Source organism: Coregonus lavaretus, assembly GCF_964263955.1.
Source record: "Coregonus lavaretus genome assembly, chromosome: 4".
Lineage (NCBI taxonomy): Eukaryota > Metazoa > Chordata > Actinopteri > Salmoniformes > Salmonidae > Coregonus > Coregonus lavaretus.
In genome coordinates, this window is record NC_139991.1 from 46,964,451 (window position 1) to 46,976,828 (window position 12,378).

At 44.2% G+C, this 12,378-nt stretch overlaps 1 protein-coding gene across 1 annotated transcript; it reads left to right on the forward strand.

The window, feature by feature from the left end:
* Positions 1-201: 201 nt before the first annotated feature.
* On the forward strand, positions 202-7,836 carry LOC311127095 (dihydropyrimidinase-related protein 2-like; the record flags this gene model as incomplete). Its single annotated transcript, XM_084158859.1, has 13 exons — positions 202-284; positions 524-708; positions 1,322-1,486; positions 1,685-1,746; positions 2,572-2,652; positions 4,367-4,435; positions 4,560-4,680; positions 4,838-4,994; positions 5,157-5,298; positions 5,565-5,735; positions 6,743-6,922; positions 7,428-7,602; positions 7,745-7,836. The coding sequence occupies exons 1-13, from the start codon at positions 265-267 to the stop codon at positions 7,834-7,836; spliced, it is 1,620 nt and encodes a 539-aa protein (XP_084014985.1). The 5' UTR covers positions 202-264.
* Between the last annotated feature and the right edge of the window lie 4,542 nt (positions 7,837-12,378).

Below are 12,378 nucleotides of genomic sequence, written 5' to 3' on the forward strand. Positions count from 1 at the left end.
CTAAAGGAACACGTACTTCACTGTGTTAACTCTGTGAGAATGAAGAGAAATGGACATGTCTATACTAACTAATGAATTAATGAATGACAGTTGCCAACCCATCCCTTATGGGATTAATTGACACATAAACAAACATTACAATGATGCACAGTGAATTCTTCATCTAATAATGTTTTTTTTTTTATTATCTTCTAGAGCGATCGTCTCCTGATCAAAGGGGCGAAAATCGTGAACGATGACCAGTCCTTCTGTGCTGATATCTACATGGAGGATGGTCATATCAAGTGAGTTTCACAACGACGCCTACAGGCTCTACTTCTGAGAGGTTAACTACCTCTGAATTATCCTTATCCTTACCATGTGTTAGACCTTTAACACTGGTCGTTGTTCAGTTTTACAGACTAAATTGCAGTCGTAATGATAACTCTATAACAACTCGTTCTCTTTCTTTCTCTCTCGCTCTCTTTTTCTTTCTGTCCCTTCTCTCTCACTTTATCTCTCTCCCTCTTCCTCTAACTTCCAGACAAATTGGCGAGAACTTGATAGTGCCCGGTGGGGTGAAGACCATCGATGCCCACGGGCGCATGTTGATGCCAGGGGGCATTGATGTGCACACACGCTTCCAGATGCCCGACCGGGGCATGACCTCGGTGGACGACTTCTACCAGGGCACCCGCGCCGCCCTGGCAGGGGGCACCACCATGATCAGTATGTACACTGCCACCTACCCACTTTCCGTCCTCCCCCTCTCAAGAGACATGGGCAGGGCACAGTGCCAGCTCCATCTATGGCATCACGAGTTCCTGAGCCCATAAAGTCCCATCTGCTACAGACTGTTATGCTAGCGTGCCACCAAGTTCTGCTGAGTGCGGTGAAAAGTGGACTAGGGAGGACATTAAAAACTTTTTTCAAGTTGTTTATCCACTCTCCTCCTAATGGCTCTGTAATAGCGTGGCCTGCCTGTAGCATTCCTTGAGTTCTACTGTATATCCTAGCTGCCTCAGTAAAGGTCCATCTCCCTCCTCAGCAGTTACAGACTCCTGAAGAGTAAGGTGGCTTTATCACATCATGCAGAATGCTGACTCCTGCTGACAGCACTGCAGAGTCCACAGAACCATCTCTGTAAATGGGTCACATCACGAAACAGAGGCTTACAGCTGGGTCACAGTGCAGTACAGGCTAGTGAAAGAAACATGATGCAATACCCTGATCTAGGCTTTTAATCTGAGCTACTGCATATCATAGTTGAAAGCAACCATAACAATAAGAATGAACCAATTTACTAAACAATTGTATGTATGTGTGTGTGTGTGTCCACTAGTTGACCACGTGGTTCCGGAACCCGGGGTCAGTTTGCTGTCTGCCTTTGAGCAGTGGCGTGAGTGGGCGGACAGCAAGTCCTGCTGTGACTACTCCTTACATGTAGACATCACTGAGTGGCACAAGGGAGTCCAGGAGGAAATGGAGGCCCTTGTCAAGGACCACGGTACAGACACACCCACATTAACATCTCATGATGTTATATAGTACATTTTGATTGGTTGTGTTCATGTTTTCTATTTATGTATGGTTGTTAGATTTCCTACATGTATGTTCAGATGTTATTGGTCTCTTCGCCTCTCTTTGTTTCTCGTCCCACTCTAACTCTATGTGCCTTCTTTTGACACGTGCTCTCTTTCCTCAGGTGTCAACTCTTTCCTTGTCTATCTGGCTTATAAGGATGTTTTCCAGCTTACTGACTCTCAGGTATGACATACTTTATCATAGAGTAGTTTTTTTTACATTGGCTCTCTGTTTGTCTTACAGGAAACACACAGCGATCGCTACCGCCACAAAGAACATGAATGGTTAAAATAATCTTTAAGAAAAAAGTATGAAAGGAATTCACCTCTTTTCGCACCACATTAACTGTACTGTTAAAAGTTATGGGGCAAAATCATACTGAATACTCAACTGCACTGTATGACATCATATACTGTAGCTCTCCAGGTCTGACTCTTCCTCCCCTCCCAGCATAGCCTGCTCTGCTCTGGGCTGAGGGCTGAGTTGAGGGAGGGTGTGGGAGGTTGAGGCATTCATTGTCTGTGTGTGTGTCTCCAGAGGGAGTAAGGGATGATGAATGAATGCACCAGTCCAAGTCTTTGTGTCTGACTCATGGTAAAACAGATTAATCGTGGACTGGAGGCTCCTTTGAAAACAGCCCGCGTTGCTCTTTGCACCTGTGTGAGGAATGCATTGAGGCTGCTCGGCCAGAGCATTTCACTCTATTTTGTGCAGGTCTCCCAAGGCAACCTATGATAGCTCTTTATTGCATTTCTGGCTGCTGGGAAATGATGACTCTTACAAGACTCATACATCACTCATAGATCAGTAACTGGTTCTCCTCTACCACTGTTGTATTTGAGACCTTCAGTGTGAGTTTTGCATTCCTATGTGAAATTGGCATTATCGTTCAATTTGCTCAGCTATCAGAGGATGCTCAATTAACTTTACAAGTTTACCTTGTATGTGTGTCTGTTCTATGACCCATCTGTGGTTGTCTGACGCTGCTGACATGGTTATTTCCTGTAGGTCTATGAGGTGTTCAGTGTGATCCGGGATCTGGGGGCCATCGCTCAGGTCCATGCTGAGAACGGAGACATTGTGGCTGAGGTAATACCTGATGCTAATAGGGTTGGGCGGTATCCAGATTTTCATATCGTCATACCATCCTTCTCTCATCCCGGGCTTTACGGTATTAACGGCTTAGTACACAAGGGGGCGGCAAAAAACTAAAAAAAGGCCATTGGGCATCTATTACCAGAATGTTAACAAAATTAGCACAAGTAATAATGAATTTCCATGGAGGCTGCTAGCTAAATATGCTAACGAGCGCAAACAAAAATAACTGAATTGCAAAGACAGTCAACCCAGCTCATAAAGTTATATATTTAAGCAATAAGGCTAGAGGGGTGTGGTATATGGCCAGTATACCACGGCTAAGGGCTAATCTTATGCACGACGCAACGCAGAGTGCTAGGACACAGCCCTTAGCCGTGGTATATTGGCCATATATCACAATCCCCCGAGGTGCCTTATTGCTATTATAAACTGGTTACCAACGTAATTAGAGCAGTAAAAATAAATGTTTTGTCATACCCGTGGTATACGGTGGTATATACCACAGCTTTCAGCCAATCAAAATTCAGGGCTCGAACCACCCAGTTTATAAATATATATATATATACATTTACAAGCATTTATATACATTTACAAACATTTACAAGCAAATGTGAACGAGTTTTGATGCATGCTTGTCTGAAGGACGAACAGTACTGGAGTCGCTAGGGCAACGGGCCAGCCTGCTCTGCTCAGAGAAGAGGGGGGAGGAGCAGACGGAGAGAAGAAAAAATGCAAGGAAATCAAGATAGCACTGGCAGCTGTACAGATAACTAATCCAAAGGGCTTTGACTTTTCAAACACGGCAGAAAGCTAACACAATATGATGCCCCGTCACCTTATTAATTCAGCCACTTACTTAGATAACTAGCAAGTTAAACTTAGGGGTTGCGTTAACACAGAATTCTGAATTTGTCACGCAGAAAGAAAAGATAAAACGCATAAGAAATATCTTGCTGTGTTTTGGAAACGCAGATCTAAAATGCTTCTTATTGTAATTTTTGCTCAGCATCAGACTAATTATGTGCTTCAGTTGCACTTCTCCACTCAGATGAGAATTCACAAACAGGCATTTTATCACGAGACAGAGCTGATTGATGTGTAGCTACTTTTCCCAGGTACTTTTCTCGCAGTAGCCAGCCTACTTTTCTCAGGTAAAATTCACTTTAAGCAAAACATTAGCAAATGTAGCTGGCTACATTTCTTTCTATGAATAACATTAGAAATATGATGGCCATGCATCGTTTCGGCAAAAAAGAACTTGCTTTTTCATTGTATGCTCATTTACTTGTGTGGCTGCCAGCCAAATAGCGTTGAAATTCTGTTGTCATCTGATGAAAATGAAGCTATTTTCTACCGAATTTGTTGCACTAATGTATTTTCTGTGAAGGAAAACTATAGTTGTATGTCCCTGAACACTCTATTAAAGCAAAAAAACACTGTTGACTTTCAATATAAAACACGACCCCTGTCAATACACAGCTGGACTCACCTGCACCCACTTTCTCCCATTGTGTTATTTACAAACAAACACGTGACTGTCTTTCAACGGTATTGAAAAACCCTCCCATGGCTATTTCCAAATACCCCGGTATACGGTATACCATCAAAGCCTAGGAAACAATACACCATTTACTGGACTATCAAAACCCTATCGACACTATCTAACACTGGATGTTTTTAAAGCATGCCTGTTCTGTCCATTCAGGAGCAGCGTCGAATCCTAGAGCAGGGCATCACTGGACCTGAGGGGCACGTCTTGAGCCATCCTGAAGAGGTATAATGCATCAGCATTTGACTTCAGAGTTCTTACCTATTTCTGTTTTTATCTTCCCTTTCTGTTTTCAAAATGCGTCCTTGCATGGTCACCTTGACCTCTGAACCCTGGGTGTGTCTTTCAGGTGGAGGCAGAGGCTGTCAACCGTTCTGTGATAGTAGCCAATCAGACCAACTGTCCCCTCTACGTCACTAAGGTGATGAGCAAGAGTGCTGCTGATGTCATCGCTCAGGCCAGGAAGAAGGGTGAGAGACTGTTGATAGGCTGTTGCTAGGGTACAAACATACAGAAAGATGAAGGGAAGATGCACATGTGTGAGCCAAAAGAAGGGAGAGGCACCATATTATGTCAATAACATCATTTACATTTGTAATCACATCATGTTTCTGATTGGCCTTGCAGGCACGGTGGTGTACGGGGAGCCAATCACTGCCAGCCTGGGTACAGACGGCTCACACTATTGGAGCAAGAACTGGGCCAAGGCTGCCGCCTTCATCACGTCCCCGCCCCTTAGCCCAGACCCGACCACACCCGACTATCTCAACTCCCTGCTCTCCTGGTGAGAGCACTAACTCCAAACCATTACACTGGATTGGACCATATGGACAAATATTCATATGGTGTAAACTGTTATCATGGTAACAATATAAAGTAGGACAATCATCCCACTCTGAGCCCAAGTGGCACAGTCTCATCTCTTGTCCTGTGCCCTCCTCTCCAGTGGGGACCTGCAGGTGACTGGCAGTGCCCACTGCACCTTCAACACTGCCCAGCGCGCTGTTGGGAAAGATGACTTCACCCTCATCCCTGAGGGTACCAACGGCACTGAGGAGAGAATGTCCCTCATCTGGGACAAGTGTGTGGTGAGAGACTACATGTTATATATATATATATATATATATATATATATATATATATATATATATATATTACATACAGTATACTCATATACAGTACATAGTATATACAGTAGAACGTACAGTGTACATCATGTGTAGAATTTGTATGCATTGTTTGAATTTGCACATTCACACAACAATTGCATACACACACTCATCTATAACCACAAAAATGTGATTTTCTCCCAAAGTTAACTGCCCAATTCTCTGTGTTCCCCTGGCTCATTCAGGTGACAGGTAAAATGGATGAGAACCAGTTTGTGGCGGTCACCAGCACCAACGCTGCTAAGATCTTCAACCTGTACCCCCGTAAGGGCCGCATCGCTGTGGGCTCTGACGCTGACCTGGTACTCTGGGACCCAGACGTCACCAAGATCATCTCAGCCAAGAGCCACAACTCGGTCAGTCACATACTCACACTAAGCACAAATACTATACCATCAGAAAGGCACAATCTACTGTATATCCAGCCATATGGTATTACACGTGGTATTACACCACAGATTCATCTTTGGGAAACTGTCCAAAATTAAATTGTTATACTTTGAACATTCAAGTGAACTTGATAGGTTAAATTGCAATGGTTCTATGAAATTACCATACTTGTATTTTTATGGTCATCTGACTCCTGACCACATATGATTGGTTGGGTTCCCCAGCTCTAGGGCGTGGGCCTTATGGTGACTCAGAGGAGTGATGTCATCCCCAAACTCTGCCAGAGTACTGGAACATGTCATTTCTGATTGTTAGCAGGCAAATCACAGTGTGTGTGTGTGTGCTTTTGCAATCTAATCGCTCTAGCTCTCCGTGTTCTTTGGTTTCTTTCTTTCCATTTGGTCAGGAAATGGACTAATGTACATGGGGAAAATTGGTAATTCAGAAAGACATTGTGTGTGTGTGTGTTGGGAGGTCCTGCCTCCGGGTGACCTCATACTTTTTCTAATCCCTATGGAGCCCACTAAATTGCCATGACCTCAGCCCTAATCAGCCAGTAGCATTTAGGAAGGTGGTCACACTTCACACTGCTCTCTACTGCACACACCATCCCTGTAAGTGCCTGGTAACTCTGCTCCTTGTTGCCTGGCTAAATCAATGGTCTGTGGTCTGGAGAGACTCAGATCTCACCACCACATCGATGATGCTATCTCTGGAGGGGTTTTCAATTGTCATTTATCTAACCTTAGAAAAACCCATAGGGGACTTAATGATTTGAACGTTGGCCCACTATAAAACAACTGCTCTACTGGCACAGGATGGAGAAGGATGGCGGTCCACCACAGTAGTACTAAACACCAGTCAACTCACACAAATCATAAGAGGCTGATATATGGGCATATTGGTCTGATCGAAAAATAATCTATTGTACTACATTCTGCCTCTCCTCCTCTCTCCCCCGTCACTCTTCCAGAATGTGGAGTACAACATCTTTGAGGGTGTGGAGGTGCGTGGCGCGCCCCTGGTAGTGATCAGCCAGGGTAAGATCGTCCTGGAGGAGGGGAACCTCCACACCACCGAGGGGTGTGGCCGCTTCGTGGGCCGGAAGCCCTTCTGTGACTATGTCTACAAGAGGATAAAGGCCCGCAGCAGGGTAAGGCACCGTTATGGAACTGTATCATTGTGGTCTGCTGTCTTTTGCATTGATGTGTTTTATTTCCAAGGGAGTGGATTTCCTTTTCAAAAACCCTGTGTTATGTTAAGTTGTTGACTCATGATAAGATGAGGGTATTTGCTGACAAGTTAGATGTTGCATTCCACTATCGGTAGCAGGGGTAAAAGTTCTCAGTCACTGCGACGGATTTCCATCATATGGATTTTGTTGTTGTTATTATTGATTTTTTAATCTATATTTTATTTAAAAAATATATATCAAATTGAAAAGGACTGGAGCTGGTCAAACTCGCAGTTTAATGTACAAAATGATCCTCTTTCCCTAAAAGCTTTTTACATGAAAGGGGAGGTTAACTTGGCCCTGCAGACAATCGATCTGCGATTGACTTAAGTTTCAGTCATGGGATTATTTTGGGGTTCAACCCTGCAGTAGGTTTGGGTTGTTTGATCTTGACTCTTGAGTCTGCCTCCTCCCTGTTCTCCAGCTGGCTGAGCTAAGGGGTGTTCCCCGGGGTCTCTATGACGGGCCTGTCTGTGAGGTGTCAGTCACACCCAAATCTATGACTCCTGCCTCCTCTGCCAAGACCTCTCCAGCCAAGCAGGCAGCAGCCGGCGCCCAGCCTGTCCGCAACCTGCACCAGTCAGGGTTCAGCCTATCTGGTGAGAAGCACTGGGGTGGATCCATGGATCCATTCACTAGAGATATCTGACATTATATCTATCATAGTTTTGATGATACATTTTCATAACAATGAAAGTGTCATAATACAGTGATATTGACTTCCTCCTCCTGTACTTGTAGGTGCTCAAGTTGATGACAACCTTCCTCGGCGTAACACCCAGCGCATTGTGGCGCCACCCGGTGGCAGGGCCAACATCACCAACCTGGGTTAACCCCTCCCATTGGCCACCAGGGGAAATGAGGGCTTGAGGGGAGGGGCATCAGGGACTAGGGGCCATTCCACCAGAAGCCAAACCAAGTCTCCCCTCCTCAACCTCTCTCCCCCATCTGCTGCTCCCTACATCTCTCCCTCACTCTCTCTCCCCCCTACATCTATCCCCCACTCTCTCTCCCCCGACACCCCTCTATAAAGGAGACGCCTATAAAAAAGATTTTGAAGAAAAAAATGAGAAGAAAACAACAGTCCTTATTTGAGCACTTTTGACTGTATTATTTAGTGTTTTATGCTGTACTTTCTACCTGCCATGTATAATTTAGTTTAGTTTTTGATTTTCATGTTCTAATAGAGGGGTCAAGTGAGACTAGACTGAGCAGTTTTAACACGGCGAGAAGGTCAAGACAGTGCTTGTAGCATTTGCATAGAGGAAGTCCATTCTGTTTCCGTCCCTCTTTTTTCATTTTGAATGTATGGTAAATGAAGTATGGCGACACATGGGGAACATGTTGTACATCAGATTAGTTGCGCTAACATTATGTAGTGAACAAAAATGGAGGAGATAAGTCGCTTATGCCTTCCTCAATATTGATATTTTTACTTTTCTCTGGGTTGTGTTAGTTCTCTACTGTTTATACAGCCTTGCCCTCCAGTGTGATTTTCATCTCCCACACTGTTAAGATCAGTACATCACTGGCTACGATCAACACAATTTATTGACTTGTTGCCAGTCCATTGTTATTGTTTAAAGTTGGTAGTATGCTCTCCTTGTCCTCGGGATGATGCGTGAGATTAGTAGTAAGCTGAACCACTGTTGAAAACCTTAAAGGAACTTCTCACTGGTGCTCATCTTATGTCATCCCACCAGTAGCTTTGTGTCAAGGACTAGATGTAATGAAGAAAACATGGTCCATATTTGGAAGCTGCTTGTGAGCCAGGAAAGTCCAGTAGAGTAGGAGAAGGAGATTTGGCGGGCAGTGAATAGAGCACTGTATTACGTCTCCCAAGGAGAGGCCATCATGGAACTTAACAGCCCATGAGAGGAGATGTGACTCAAATGTAGGATGTTGGGAGGAGTGTAACCGGGTGGCAGGGAAGGAAGGAAGATTCTGGTAAGAATACTAGGGAATGCCCAATTTCTCATAGCCTCATTCAACTCACCCTCTTAGCAAGATGGTGCCACACTCATACTCAGCTAAGCTATAGTACAGTATGTGCCCATATACCTCGCCTAAAGAGCATTGTGATTTATCACTGTAATGGGATCTTTGAGATCCATACACCATTTAATTGACAGTGTTGCAGGCAGCATCCCTCCTGTTCTAGCATGTTCCAGTACCAACCAGTGCATTTAGAAGACTGAATGTCTCTCTGCTCCCTGCCTCCACTTCTCTATTCATCCACTCCCCCTTTTCCTTTTCAACTCTTTATGTGCCTGAACCCACAGAAGTTGTACTGATAGTTCGATTTTGTATTATTCTTATTATGGTAAGAGAAGGATGTATGTAAGATAAAAATGTAAAATAGCCGGTGTTAACCGATATAAAGGTGCCAGATTTTGTTATTTCGTATTCCACTCGTAGTGCTCCTTTAAAAACAACAATGCTTACTTAATATGAAAATGTTCTAATGTTGTAGTTTTTAACTGTTGTTATTGCTATTTAGTGTCATTCTGTAAGTAGTGGCCTAAGGCTGAACACGATTAATTTGAGCTTGAAAGTAGACATGGAGTAATGTATTTCTAACTAGTGTGCAGTGTTAATGTGTAAGGGATGGGACACACACACACACAGGTCCCAGTGCACCACTCCTTTGGTCTCAGACCTGGAGTGATGGTAATGGTCCTTCGTTTTGCATGGTCTGGTTTTCATTAAGGCAAAGCAGTCCGCCAGCTGTTTTTCTACCTTCACTCGCATGTCGGCGAGATCTTGGCCTAAAAGTCGCTGTTCTGCAGTGTTCGCCTTTTCCTCTCCATGACTCAACACAGAGCAACACACTCACTCACACTGTTACAGACACACACACTCGCACGCATGCACTCACAGAACAAGTGGTGTCTGTATGTCCTTCCAGCACTGTGCTGTGGCTTGGACCCTTGGTTTTCCTGGCCGTGTTAAGGTCTCGTAGGAAGCCCTTAGAAGGTAGAGTCTCTTTCAGGGTAGTAATGGTATCTGTGTTTAAGGAATCCATAGCAGGGAAATTAAAGTTTGACACTTCAGTGTGACCGCCTACAGGGAATGAGATGAGACAGGGATGGGAGGGGGGAGGTCTGCTTGTTAGTGTTCAATCACTCAGGTGAAAGGGTTCAGGCCACTCCAGTCAGGGTTGGGATTATCTAACGCAGCCAGATGACTATATCTCAGCATATGCATATACCACGAAAAAACTGTACTGTCTGGCACGTGAGATTAGGGCTAGGTCAAGTCTCCGTCCTCACATGTGAAGAGTAGGCTACATGGCTGAGCAAAAAATCTCTTCAGTCTCTCTTTGCCTCTTCACTTTTTTATCATTCTCATTGAGATATTGTGGTCATCATTATTCTGATTTTGATTATTATCGTGATTCTTTTTGTCATTATTTTACTATGATGACTAACAATATTTAAGATTTTTGATTCTCCAGTTGTTCTTCTCGATCCCATTGAAAACCCTGGCCCAGTGTATTGGTATCTTTTCAGCATGAGTCTCCCATTTGCTTGCTTGGTGTTGGAATGCATATCTCTCAAACGGAGGGTGACGCAGGGTTAAGATGATTCATACCTCTATTCCCATAGACTGGAGGGTGGAGCAAGGGGTCTGCCAAAGCACAAATAAGATTTGGCAGCCAGGAGCACATGAGTCCTCCTGAGACTAAAAGTATGTTTGCTTGTTTCTACCCCGCTCTTCCTCTCTCTTGCTCTCTCTCTGGCTCTTCCATTGTTGCCCTCTGTTGCCTTGACTACGAGGCCCTTGAGTCACCCTAGGCCCTGCTTTTTGTTTGTCATGGCAACGCTTGTCAGATCGGAATTTGCCCATAGCAACCCCTCCGGACCTTGTGCTATTAGAATAACATGGTGTCCGTGGCAGACTAGCTGTATGGAAGCCATGCACAATATAGAACTCCCTCCACACACACATTTTCTTCCCTACCCCGCTTTTCTAAAATGAACTGTTGCTGCAGAATCACACTGTTTTGGTGTGTCACCGTTTGTATATAAGCTTTTGGTTAGTTCGGTGGGATCCACATACCTCTGCTGACCCAGGATTCGTGGGCCCTTGAAAAGCTTCACATCACAGCAATTACACAGAGCTCCTCTACAAGGCCACAGATATCTACCAATCACCCAACGCTGTATGTCGCTGTGGTGGAGAACCCATGCCTAAAGCATTGACTCAGATATTATAAACTAGCTGTCAACGCTGGTGCTGCCATCGTGTCCCCTCCATATACTGTAGACACACAAGCCCCGTTTATACCTGGTTCTAACTTACGTCCTTTGTCCTGATCTTGTCCATATTCAGATTGTGCCTATATTTTTTGACAGGTGTAGACAATCAAAAGACACATTGTGATCAGATCATCCTGCCCACCTCCGGAGGTAGTTCGACACGCATTGTGTCTGGATATCTTACAAGTGTAGACCGATCTAGTCGGAGAAACCATTTAAATAATTGACAGTTGGCAGCATTGACTGACTACATCAATATGTGTTGTACAATAAATAAATACATATTATTTTGAAAGAATAGCTGTGGAATAATTTGCATAAAGTAAGGGACCAGGAAATCTTGTCACAATGCAGACACAGTGGACGGATAATAGACTAATTTTAATACCATGTGTAGACACATTTCTGGAAATATGGGCACAATCAGAATGTAGACAAGATCAGGACAAAGGACCCATGTTAGCTCCAGGTATAAACGGGGCTATAGACACACACATGCAAGCACACACACAGACACACACATTCCTTCTTGCTCTGTCAGTTTGAATGTTTTTCTATGCCACGCTAATATGTGATGTAAGCGAAAGGCAGATTGAGAGCTTTAGGTTTGAGGTTGATAATGCTGTTAAAATCCCACCCCACACCCCTGTCCTCCCACCTCTACCTAACCCCCTCCGATTGTGAAAGTGAAACTATGTGATTGTTTGTCTTGATGGCTGTGGGGTTTTGAGGATGCTTGCTCTCTATGGAAAGTGTCAAATCCCATGGATGGTGATGTAAAAAACAATAACCAACAAAAATAAAGATTTAAAAAACAAAACTCAGTGTTATAATGACTTGTGATACAAGATTCATTCATGTATGTAAAACTCATAAGATGTATGTGAGGGAGAGAGGACAAGGACACGCCATGTGTTATAGAGGTCACTGGTGAGGGACAGAAGGTCTGCGTGCCAAGATCGATTGGGGGCCACTTGAGCTAATCTTAGAAGGTGTATGTGATGGAATGGCCTGGCTAGGGTGACACAATACCAAGTATGGGGATGCTATTGTGGTAGATAAGTGACAGTCAATGATGGTTGGCAGATGTTGGACAGAAGTAGATCGGGAGAG